Here is a 12252-nt window from a genome sequence, read left to right as displayed (position 1 = left end):
GAAGGGGTAATCAGACATAATCCCAATCCTGCAATCGTTTAAGGATGTGCTTAACTTTACGCATAGGGGTGGTCTCATTGAACTCAACAGAATTATTCCTATGTATGAAGTTAGAGATGTATGTGAATTTTTGGAGATTGAGGCCTGTAGCAGAGGTGCCGACTTCTCCAGTTCCAAGGGGGTGCTCGACTCCTGCTCCGCCCCAGATCCCGCCCCGTTCTGCCCCCTCCCCCGCCTTTTCCTGACCCTGTTCCACTCCCCCCCCCCCCCACCCCAAGCACCTCCTGTATGCTGCTGAACAGCTGATTGCAGGGGGCGGGAGGCGCTGAGAGGGGGGAGGAGGAGGAGCTGATCAGTGTGGCCCAGCAGGAGGGCTTGGGGGGATGAAGGAGCTGATCCACGGGGCTGCCGGTGGGTGCTGAGCACCCACAATTTTTTTCCTGTAGGTGCTCCAGCCCCAGAGCACCCACAGAGTCAGTGCCCACAGCCTGTAGGATAAAAGAAAAGGAGGACTTGTGGCACCTTAGAGACTAACAAATTTATTTGAGCATAAGCTTTCGTGAGCTACAGCTCACTTCATCGGATGCATTCATGATGAAGTGCGCTGTAGCTCACGAAAGCTTATGCTCAAATAAATGTTAGTCTCTAAGGTGCCACAAGTACTCCTTTTCTTTTTGCGAATACAGACTAACACGGCTGCTACTCTGAAACCGGCCTGTAGGATGTTTCCCCAAGAAATAACATCCAGATAACTTTGTGTTCTCATGTGTAAGTCAAGCAACATCCTTTGACTTCCCTGGGAAGACCATAAAATGGAAAAATATAGATGGTAAATTCACTTACTTTGGCAGAGGTAAGCTGAACTGTGATTAAAAACAGACACACACATTTTGTCTGAAAGCAGATTTTTATCAATGAACACAAATTCTAGGGCTTCTTCTGACTTAAACATCCAGCAAGTGGGTTGAATGACAGCTAAATCCAATCACAGAAGCTTCTGTCCTGTTGTTCCCCAAAGCAGTTTCTTCCAATTTCAAAGTTCATCCTGTTGGTGTGATAGAACATCCTCATCAAAAAGCCATTTTGAGTCCAGAGAGATCATCCCTAGAATATCCTGCAGAAATACAAAGTGTGTACACATCAGTAAACCATTATTAAAGTAACAGAAACATCAAACCCACAGAAAGAAAAACAAATTACAGAGACCCTGATTTTTAAAGCAGATTCAGCCTGACACCTGACTTGCACCCGCAAGGAATTGTGCTTACAATTTTGCAGTTCTAAATACTTAGCCATCTAAACACCATGTGCCAACAGACCAGGCAGTGTGATGCCTGAGTGCTGGGAACTGGTACCACAATTAATTTTCTTTCCACAAAATCAGAGGCAGCTGTTCAAAGTCAGACCCTAAGGCCTGGAATCAGATAATGGGCTAAGTGGGGCTCTCATCTCTCAGAAGCTAATATAATATAGATTACCTGTAATGTCATGATTGACACAATTTAACTTTCATGTTCCCCTTGAGCTAGAATATTTTAAGTTTTGTTCACTCTGTCGTGGTCTGCTGAGTACAGGGAAAATTCCCATTGACTTTAACCTTTCTACCAAAGGTTGCCAAAATGTAGTTGTTCTTTGTGATCAGATTTCAACCATTCAGATGTTCAGATATGGTGATAGGCACTTTAAAAACCAAAGCCTGAAATAGAGAAGTGCCCCTTTGAGTTAAAATATTGAAATTTGAGACATTCCTTCATTATGAATCATTGACCACATTTAAACAAAATTGACTTTTAGTCTAGATGACCAAAAGTTGATCATTTTAACAACCGACAAAAGTTTTATACATTTTTGTTCCATGCAGCAGTTGTATTTAGGCATGAGACCAATGATTTGGAGAATTTTTAAGGTCATCTGCTATCTCTAGATCTACTTATTAGAATTTAGTCAAGAAATGTGTTGTAGGTGGTAGACAAATGTGCTGCAAAGGCAGATGTTGATGGCCAATTCCATCCAAAGGATATTCTGTAATCTCAATATATACAGCAGAAAAGAGCCCACTGTGGGCGAGGGGTGGCAAACAACCAATGCGCAGTATTCCACCAGTGGCGGAAAGGAAATATGGCCATTAGCACTCTGGCACTACTTTTATGAAAAGTGGCAGGAGATCATCCTTGTTTGTGTAGAGGGGACAGGACTTCCAGTGTTTTACGTCTCTTTGCAGGAGAACATACTATAATCATGATTTCTACAGGGCCTACAACGTCTCTTCTTTCAGTAATAATGTGGCTTTGCTAATGTAACCCTTCTGCCAGGCCGAGTTGATAGCAGCAAGGGCTGGGTTCAGTACATAGGGGTTCCCTCTCAACAAAGCAAATGCAAAACCGGCTCGAGTCCCCACCCAGTGACCTGGGAAAACCTTACACACACCCTTGGGCGCCTCAAAGTGGCAATACTTCCCCTCTCACAAGCACAGAGTCTCGGTGTAGTAGAAAATCTTTAATAACATGAGGTAAATGACATCAGCATTAAATTGGGAAAACACCACAACTAGAGTTCATCAACCAAACCATGAGCAAAGACCCACCCCAGCAAATTGGGCCATGTCCTTTCCCTTTGGTTCTTGAGTCCAACAATCCAGTGGTCTCTTAAGTCCAGCAACCCAAAAATCACCCAAAGTCCCAAAAGTCTAACAACCCAAAAGTCCAGCCCCAAAGTTCAAAAGTTCATCTGCAGAGTGTTACTCCCCAGTCTGGGTGAAAATGGGGTGTGGGGGGGAAAGAGGTAAAGGGCACCTTACATGATCCAAAGCCGACTGCCCCGCCTCTCCATGGGGCTTCACTCCGATCCGATCCACCAGCCGCTCCGCTCCACCAGCCGTCCCGCGAGCCGCTCCGCTCCACCAGCCGTCCCGCGAGCCGCTCCGCTCCACCAGCCGTCCCGCGAGCCGCTCCGCTCCGCCAGCCGTCCCGCGAGCCGCTCCGCTCCGCCAGCCATCCCGCGAACTGCTCCACTTGGCTAGCCGGTCCGCTCCGCAGCTGCCCAGCAATATATCTTCAGGCTCCCCACTACTTAACACAGTGCTCAGTGATTTCAGCTCTTAGTAATTTTAGCTCTTTAGCGATTTTCAGCTTGTAGTAGTAGGAGCCTCAGTGCTCATGCACCATAAGCCCAAAGCGAATTCAGCTCAGCACCTGTAACTAGATTCCTAATAGACCCAAAATTAGCTCTGATATTCCACAGTGGAGAGAGAAGGAGGTGCAATTGATGATTCAGGCCCTTACAAAGGGCCCACACCACCAGGTACAACTTAAATAATTTTTTCACTTCAAGGTCTAAGAGACACAGACAAGGTTTTCATCTCAAGGCCAAAAGACCCAAAACATCAAGACACTTGATCACAGCCTTAGATAGGCCAAGAGACTACCTACGTTTGATACCTATCCCAAGCCTCTCTCAATTCACTGAGTTTTGGAACCCATGTGCCTTGCCTAGCAAGTGCTACTTAGTTGATGGCGAGTCCCTCCATCATAACAAAAGGCCAAGTACAGTTCCACTGTCCTTGATTCACATAATCAGGATAACAATTTATTCTTCCTGCCCCAATAACAGAGAAACTGGGAATCCCACAGCAGCCAAAGTGACCATTTGGGCAGCTATGGGCTCATGCTAGGTGGGGTGGGTTTGCCTATGCAAATGAGATCAGCCCCTGAAGTTCTTTTCCACCACTTGCCACAACTCACCACCAGATGTCAGGGTGGAGTTCATCCTGACATCTGCTTACACTAACAAAACTTTCCTAAATTTCTGCTAAGCCGTAGGAAATTCTTTGTAGCTCTGGCTGCATCTACCGTTCCACATGTACTTGTTTATTTTTTTTGAGCTCCTTCTTGCCAATGGCATCTTGCTACAGAGCACTTAAGAATTCAGAATCTTAAAAGCTTTGCATAGAGTGGAGAAGTAACTTACCCCAAACTTCAGACTGGTTTGAACACTGGTTCAGCTGTAAGCTGTAGTGATTGGTACCATTTTGATTAGACTGGCATTTCAGCAGATTTACTAAACCTCTGTGAAAATGGTTCTGTCATCTGAGCCATGTTTACATACCTTTTCCCCAATTTAATACCAGATTAGCTGAACCACAAGTTAGAACGATTTTGAAATTGTTGGTTAATTCTCCCGGTGTAAACATGGGCTGCAGTGTGTCCTTTTTGGTTATGTTCCAATTAAGCACTTCTCTGTTTTAGTATGGATTGAGGTCACTTGTTATCTTTGCAACTAATCTGAAATGCCATTGACCAGCGAACGTGATTTTAGGGACCCAATCCTGCAGTGATTTCTGTGTAGGCAGACGCGTGGTCGGACACAGAACTCCCTACAGGATCAGGGCCAATGTTATTTTAAAAGCTCTGTCTCCTACCGCACCCCTGATATGATGGTGTAAATGATAGTACTTTGCACTTCTACTCTGTGTTGCCTTTCAAGATCTCAAACAGCTTTAACAACCCCTTTGATGTAGGTAAGTGGGTATATACCCTTCCTTACAGTTCCAGACTGGGGACAGAGAGCAGTGAGGTGACCTGTGCAAGGCTATGCAGAACGAGAACCTTGAGATGCTTGGCTGAAAGTTCACACACAAGTCCAAGCTGTTGATTCTTTCTTATGGTTTCTCTCCCCACCCTCCTCCCTTGCACTCTTCATTTGAAACAGGGTAACTTCATCTGCAGCTGGGGGAGATGTTTTGTCGTCGTTTTTCAGCTGTTGTCATTGTCCTCAATGCAGGGGGCATTTGTTTTCTCCCTGTAATGCCAGCATTAGAATTCCAAGCCAGCATGGCTTACTTCTTCCACTGCTGATTGAAATGCTCAGTCACATGAAAGCTTACAGGCATGCTGCTTCCAGGGAAATCAGCTGGAATGCCCGCTGACTTAGTGCCTTGAATTTAAATCTTTAGATGCAAGAAGAGAAACAAAACTGGGGGGTGGGGTGGAAGAGGGAGCCAAAGGGATTAAAAGTTACCTGATTTCCCACCATTGGGTTTCCCCTGAAAGCATTTAGGTGCTGCCCTGTTGCTAAGTAAAGGATGGTTTTTATGGTTTTTTTAAAATATGTATTTTCTCCTCCCCTTTCTCCCCTTCCTGTTGTGCCAAAAGCTGCAGATCTGGGACACGGCAGGGCAGGAGAGATTCCGGTCCATTACGCAGAGTTATTATCGCAGCGCTAATGCATTAATATTGACCTATGACATAACCTGTGAAGAATCCTTCCGATGCCTTCCCGAATGGCTGCGAGAAATAGAACAGTATGCCAGCAATAAGGTCATAACTGTGCTAGTGGGTAAGTGAGGACTGTGCTTTTATAACAGCTCATTTCGCCAGGAGAGAATAACCAGCCATGTCCGTCTGGAGTTTGACTAGGGTCATTGGCAGGTAGAGGCATTACCAATGGAAAATACTGCATTTATTTTATCTCATAGTGCCAGGATCTCCTTCAAATATGCTGGACTGGACACCCCTTGATGCCAGTCGGTTCTGAACCTATATCTCTGTAGCATCTTACCATAAAGCCATTCACCTGAGTGAAATTGTCAAGACGACGACTGTATCTGAATGACTCCTCCAATACATAAAGCCAATGCACTAAAATACAGCTCAGAATAGCAACTGCTGCTTCTCAAAGTGTTGGCCATCTTAAGCCGTATAAGGTTGTTCAGCATGGAGGGCCGTATTTAGGTAGAAAGCCCAAACAAACCAGGAACCATTTAATGATTGTTTCACTTTCCCTTCCACTGAGTGAATTATGTATTTGGTTATTTAGCCCCATGGCTTTGACTGTGCAGTTGCAGTTTAGAAAGAGTAACTGGAGCTTTACACCTCTAGGTTCCCAGTTCATATCTAGATCAGGTTGGTAGTGGCTGAAAGTTATTATGCTTTGATGGCCTCAGTCCTGTTGCAGTGGCATGTGTCAGCATCACAAAAACTACCATTCCAGTTGGCATTCTCAGCAGAGAGGTCAAGGACTCAGTGGGCATATGGAGCCTGGAGTGTCTTCCTCCTCTCCCTCATTAATGAGGCACAGTGCAGGGCCGTGGAGAAGAGCATCTGCTGCTGTCTGTACCATCCCTGTCCTGTGAATAAACAGAAGGATTCTGTCTCCAGGGCCATGAGGCTACACCTTTCACTGGTACTAAATCAGAATTTCACATGGATTTTTAGAGAATTAAAAAATATTTAAATGAAGAAAATGCCACGTTGAGTAACGTCCTTTGCTTGAGATGAAGCAAATCCAGCCATCAGTTTGCTACTAGAAGAGTGCACCAAGGTATACACAGTGATGAGGCCCATTAGCATTCTGCAATGCTGCACTTTGTTTTCCAAATCGGGTTGTCAAAACATCACTTTTCAGGGACTTGGTCAAGGGACTAGGTCTCAGCATAGTCGAAGAATGGTGGACACATAATTTGAGGAAAGCGTTAGTCAGATGGTTATTCAACAGAAAGATATCTCTCTCTCTCTCTCTCTCTCTCTCTTTTAAATAGCTTAACATTTAAAGAGTAGATAGTACAATTCTACAGAAGAATCTGGTGTATTTAGTCTTTATTTGGATTTTAAAATTAAAAAGACCCTTATCCCAGACTCTAGGTGCCCTAATGCACACTAACAATGCAATCTAAAATGCTTAGAGGTTCTGTGACAAGAAACCATTCACACTGTAGATTAAAGGTACAGTATATTTTATAAATAGTTTATAAAAGATTAATAAACAATAATGTGCTAATAAATTGCTAGAATCCAGTAGGTTGCTTATAACCATCTGTAGCACCTTCTACTGATGTGCTTCTTACCAAATTACAGATGGTTATATGCTTCTATACTCCAATAATTGCTTATTAACTCTCTATAAATGTAACTTCATATAGAGTATGTCCATGAACCATTACATTGTAAAGGAGAGGTTATTGGATGGAAATGACAGCAGTGGAAAGGGATCCTTTTCTCAACTCCCACTTCTTCCCAAACCAACTGCAGTTAATATCAGATTAATCATTAATTGGTTTATTCCCTACAGAAATGTTGATCTCTTCTGCCATAAGCTGAAAATGACATCTCCCTATGGGGTAGGGTTCCTCACCTCACCTAGTTCTATCAGCTTTCTAACATCCATTCATTCCCCATGTTCAGTAACCATATAATGAACAAAAACATGTAATTAAAACTGGAGAGCAGGTCTCTTTTTAAAGCTCATAATTACGTGAAAAAAATATTGTATTTGGCGCCCCCACATGCAATAATTGACATTTTAAGTGCTCCTTGGAGCAAGAACCAGTGATTGTTCAATAGACATTAAAAGGGAAATCCTTTAATGCCAATTGATATTAAACAGGTGCATTAGCACAAAATTAATGCTAAATGGCTTGCATGTTCCTGGGGAAAATTCCATTAAGCGAGCTAATATTAAAAAGCCTTGGTTATCTATCAGAGAATCCACTTTTTGGGGGGACAGGAGAGTGAGCATTTAGTTTTGTAGCTTTATAAGATGAATAGTTTGTTTAAAATAAAGAACCTAACGCGAGACACATGGTGACACATGGTTCCTTTCTTCCAGATCAATTTCTGTTGGTTTTGTCTTACAAGTCAAATTAATTCCCTTTCTTAAAATATTTTATTGATGCAGGTAATAAGATTGATTTAGCCGAGAAAAGAGAAGTCTCCAAACAAAGAGCTGAAGAATTTTCAGAGGCCCAAAACATGTACTATCTGGAAACTTCTGCTAAAGAATCGGATAACGTGGAAAAACTCTTTCTGGACTTAGCTTGCCGGCTGATCAGTGAGGCAAGACAGAATACGCTTGTGAACAATGTGGCATCCCCGTTACCAGGAGAGGGGAAAAGTATCAGCTATTTGACTTGCTGCAATTTCAATTAAGGGCTGGCCCAAGATCCACCCCAAATGGGCCAAGAGGTTTTTTGCAGAGATTTATCTCAGTGAAGGCAATTCCTGCCACTTTGACCCATCTGACTCACACCTAAGTCAGGTTCCCGATCTTAAAGCATGGCAGGCTGGCCGCTCCACCTGCAGGTCAACATAGCAGAATATAATATGGTTTAATCTTTTTTGCAGTCTCTGGAGTTGGTTAGCAAAAATAGTTTGCACACGGCGCTCATTCAAATCCAGAGCATGGGCTGCTACATCACTTTCCGTTGGAGGCTAGAACAGCCTCCCTGGATGATACGGAAGAATGCAGGATCTCTTCTGCAGCACGCCTTTAGTCCTTTTGAAAAAAGATGAACTTTAAGCCTTGGACTATACAGTACTGGCATTGTTCCAGGCTGCCAGCCAAATGAATGCTTAGGATGTGTATATGCCCACAGCATCCTGATGCAGGACTCAATTGTATGTTTTGAATTAGTGTTATATCTCTCATCTGCAGGCACTTTCATGAACTTGGAATTAAAAACGTATATATCAACGTTTCCAAACAAACAACAATTTGGAAAAAGATATGGATACTGGCTTAGTCACTCCGTTTGGTGCTAGCACTCCGGCTGAATATTTCATAGACCAAACCTAGTTTTATTACATTATTGTCCTCTGAATGTGTAACTTAGAGTAAGTAGTGAAAGTATGCTAATAAGCACTGTCCATAAAATATCATTACCTCTTTTTCTCAGCCTGAACATAGTGGGTAAGGACTGTGCTTCTTTGATGTCAATTGTGGGGTGCAAAGACTTTTTTTTCTTGAGTCATAAAAGCTCTGTAAACAGTAATTTCCTAATGTAATGAACTAGCTTTGAGAATACTGACTGATGGAGTTCTAAACAGATCAGATCTGACCAAAATATTGTGTTTGCACTGATCACGTATAAGGGTTCAAAGGCAGAGCACAGTTTTAGATGGCAGTCCAGTGTGTTTGAGTAATGAAAGCTTGTAGTTACAGGTCTTGCTTGAGAAGCAAGCATACAATTTTGTATGTTTTTTTTAAGCTTAAGTGAAAATGGCAGCAAGTGTTGTTATGAATCATTTTGTGTCTTACTCATCCAATGATCATCTTATGAACCTGTACCTTGGAGAAGCAATTCAAGGTACCAGTTTGGCATTGACTGTGTTCTAATAGCTTTTGGATCCATGACCATAGATTTCATTTAGTTTTCTTGTTACTTTGTACTCTTAAGTCTCAGACACCAATGTATGTATAATTATTTGCTTAGGCCATTTCTTTATATAAAACCTCTAATGTGGAAGCACTATGGTATTTGTTATATTACACCTCTAGTGCCATGTTCTAATAATACATTGGACTTTACACACTGATGTTAAAGCAAAATTGGAAAAAGAGGTTGGACGCATACGTAGTAAATCATTCTTAAATGTTTGGTATCCGTTTTATTGACCTGAATGAGGCTAAAACTCTTGGTAACTTTGTGGCTGTGGTACATTGTAACTTAGCATTAATCAGCTCGATATCATGTATTATTTGCTGAAGATGTTGACTGGCCTTTTGTATTAACATGAAAAAAGCTGCCAATAAGTAAACCTTGAAAATAAAAATGGCCTTTTAAAATGCTTTGTCACATTTTCCTAAACAGATTTTGGGGTCTCTCTTACTGTGCCTTTGATTTTCAGTGGGAAGTGTGTGTGTTGTGGATCAAGAGTGTAATATAGCCACTTTCTAATACATATTTCCTGCTGTAGCATGTCAGTTTTTTCCCTTAGAATGGGAAAATTTGTTTGACTCAGCGGTTTCTCTTGTGCTAGGTAATACAGTGAAGCCAGCACTAAGGAGCATCTCCAGTAGGGAGGATTCCTTTCTTAACTGACTTCCTTTAAAAATACCCCTTAAATTTCCAATACAGTTTTGTTTGACCTCTTAAAGACCATCCAGCTCCTACATAGCTGATTTTGCAGGTCACTTAGGTGTTGTGGTAAATGCCTTGTGGGATAATGCTGCCATCTCACTAAAATATCATAGTATTTTTAAAAAATATTCTTACTCTTCAGGTCCTGGATTTTTCTACGTAGTATATCAGTTGCTAAGGTAGAGGTACTCGGTAAAGTTGCCAGGAGGAGTGGAATAATGAAGGGCTACATGTGCCACATTACACTTGTTTTTCATGTCCTGTAGTCCAAGGATGAAATGCTCAAGTATTTTCCTCAAACCTCTCTTTTACATTGCAAGTCATAACCAGTGCACTTTGTATTGGATGATGTTAAGGGTAGGGGAAATTTTTATTTTCATACACTGAACACATTCTGACCAGGTAAACCCCAAAGTCACTACTGGGAAGAGAAGTATTTACTGTGTCTGTAAAGGGCTTTTTTGTTAAAATTAAAAAAAAAAAAAAAAAAATTTTCACCATCACATTGAGCAACATCAGAGTCAGTTGAGTAAGGAGCTGGGAACAAATTAGTTAGGTCTTTCTGTGGATGCCCTTAACAGTATGCTCATCTTTAAGTGGCCAGAATCAAGGATAATTGAAAGTAAATTAGGAAGTGTTATTTACTCCTCCTCATAACACAAGAACAAGGGGTCACCAAATGAAATTAATAGGCAGCAGATTTAAAAGAAACAGAAGGAAGTATTTTTTCACACAACACACAGTCAACCTATGGAACTCCTTGCCAGAGGATGTTGTGAAGGCCAAAACTATAACAGGGTTCAAAAAAGATCTAGATAAGTTCATGGAGGATAGGTCCATCCATGGCTATTAGCCAGGATAGGCAGGGATGGTGTCCCTTGCCTCTGTTTGCCAGAAGCTGGGAATGGGCAACAGGGGATGGATCATTTGATGATTACCTGTTCTGTTCATTCCCTCTGGGGCACCTGGCATTGACCACTGTCAGAAGACAGGATACTGGGCTAGATGGACCTTTGGTGTGACCCAGTATGGCCGTTCTTATAAGTTTCTACTATTTAGGAAACACATGTTTTAAAAGTGAGTTAAGAACTTCTGTTTTCTAAGCCATCTGCATGTTCTGGAGGCTTCAGGCTCTAGAGAATAGCCAGCTTATGATACAGTCCTGGCTTATAGATCCAGCAGGTTTTGAAATCCTTAGTGGGGAAGATGTTTATCTTCCTGGCTACAAAATAGTGTTGCATAATAGGAAATGCTGCAATTAATGGAAACAGGTCGCCAAAAATGAGGTAATATTCAAAGAATGTTGTTTCTTCTTAGCCCATCAGTTCTGGAAACGATTGCATGTCTTTGGCACTGTAGCTCTCCAGAGAAAGAGATGTGCCATCCTTGGGGGAAAAGGAGAAACTCTCTTTTCCTCCTCTATGCCACTCACAGTGTAACTGTCCAAAGTAGGAGCTGGTTAGAAAACCAGTTACTTTTTTTTCCAATATTGAGAAATGCTGCCCAGCTGTAAATCATTTTAGAGACATTAGGCCTCTATTCAATCTTTACAACCACTTACTTTTATCCTCCAATGTGTGAGCCACATTTGTCAATTTATGGACTAAAGGCCAAACCTCAGTGCTTTCTCAACTGTGACCCTTGCATTGATGTTGGTCCTGGATACACTGGTGCTGGAAGGCCATTTAATTGGCTCTCCTTGAATCATCCAGCTGGATGCTTGTAAGTACAGCCTAAACAATTGTGTGAGCTACACCCAAATAAGACTGGTATTAAAGCCTACAATAATCACATCACTAAAAATAATACAAGAGAGACTCTCTTAAAAACAAGACAGAATTAAATGGAAAAAAAGAACCACAGCAGGTAATGATGAGACTTCTTTTGAATCCTGGTGCAAATGGCTGCTGCCCTTTACTGAGAGAAGGGGAGCTGATGGATACAGGAAGGTACATAATAGAAATCTTCTAGCACTGTCTACAAAACCACACATCAAGTACCTAATGACTTAGCTTGGAAGGTTCTTCACTGAGCTATAAATCACTTGCAATGTGGCCCAGGATCAGGGATCCCTATAGAATACTTTACACGCTGCTTAATTCATAGAGAGCTGCTGGGTCTCAAGTAGACCATGCTGCATGGAGGACGCCATTTTGCAGTGTGCGCTGCTCTGCCCCGGCAGCATGTACGCATGTGCTCAATGCGTGGAGGACACTGTGACGTTGCACCCCATAAGGCTTTATGGAAATATACTTATGAATGTATATATAACATAACTGGAATATGTTTATGCTACATATGCCATGTAACATATCTCTGTTAAGGTTATGATCTACTGAATCTATTCCTCCTATTTGTATGCATGTATCATGTTTGTATTCAAAGTTATGAATATTGGC

At 42.0% G+C, this 12252-nt stretch overlaps 1 protein-coding gene across 3 annotated transcripts in view; it reads left to right on the top strand.

Annotated features, from left to right (window-relative positions):
• RAB30 (RAB30, member RAS oncogene family) overlaps positions 1 to 9558 on the top strand; it is a 79311-nt gene extending 69753 nt beyond the window's left edge. For all 3 annotated transcript variants that reach the window (XM_043528266.1, XM_043528274.1, XM_037888824.2), the window contains 2 exons: positions 5151 to 5334; positions 7672 to 9558. In XM_043528266.1, the coding sequence (XP_043384201.1) occupies positions 5151 to 5334; positions 7672 to 7922 (435 nt within the window). In that variant the 3' untranslated portion in view covers positions 7923 to 9558. The remainder of the gene's footprint in view (positions 1 to 5150; positions 5335 to 7671) is intronic.
• The last annotated feature ends 2694 nt before the right edge of the window (positions 9559 to 12252 follow it).

This window comes from Chelonia mydas, chromosome 1 (assembly GCF_015237465.2).
Source record: "Chelonia mydas isolate rCheMyd1 chromosome 1, rCheMyd1.pri.v2, whole genome shotgun sequence".
NCBI classification, from domain to species: Eukaryota; Metazoa; Chordata; order Testudines; family Cheloniidae; genus Chelonia; species Chelonia mydas.
Note: the sequence above shows the minus strand (reverse complement) of the source record. Positions and strands in the feature narration are given on the sequence as shown.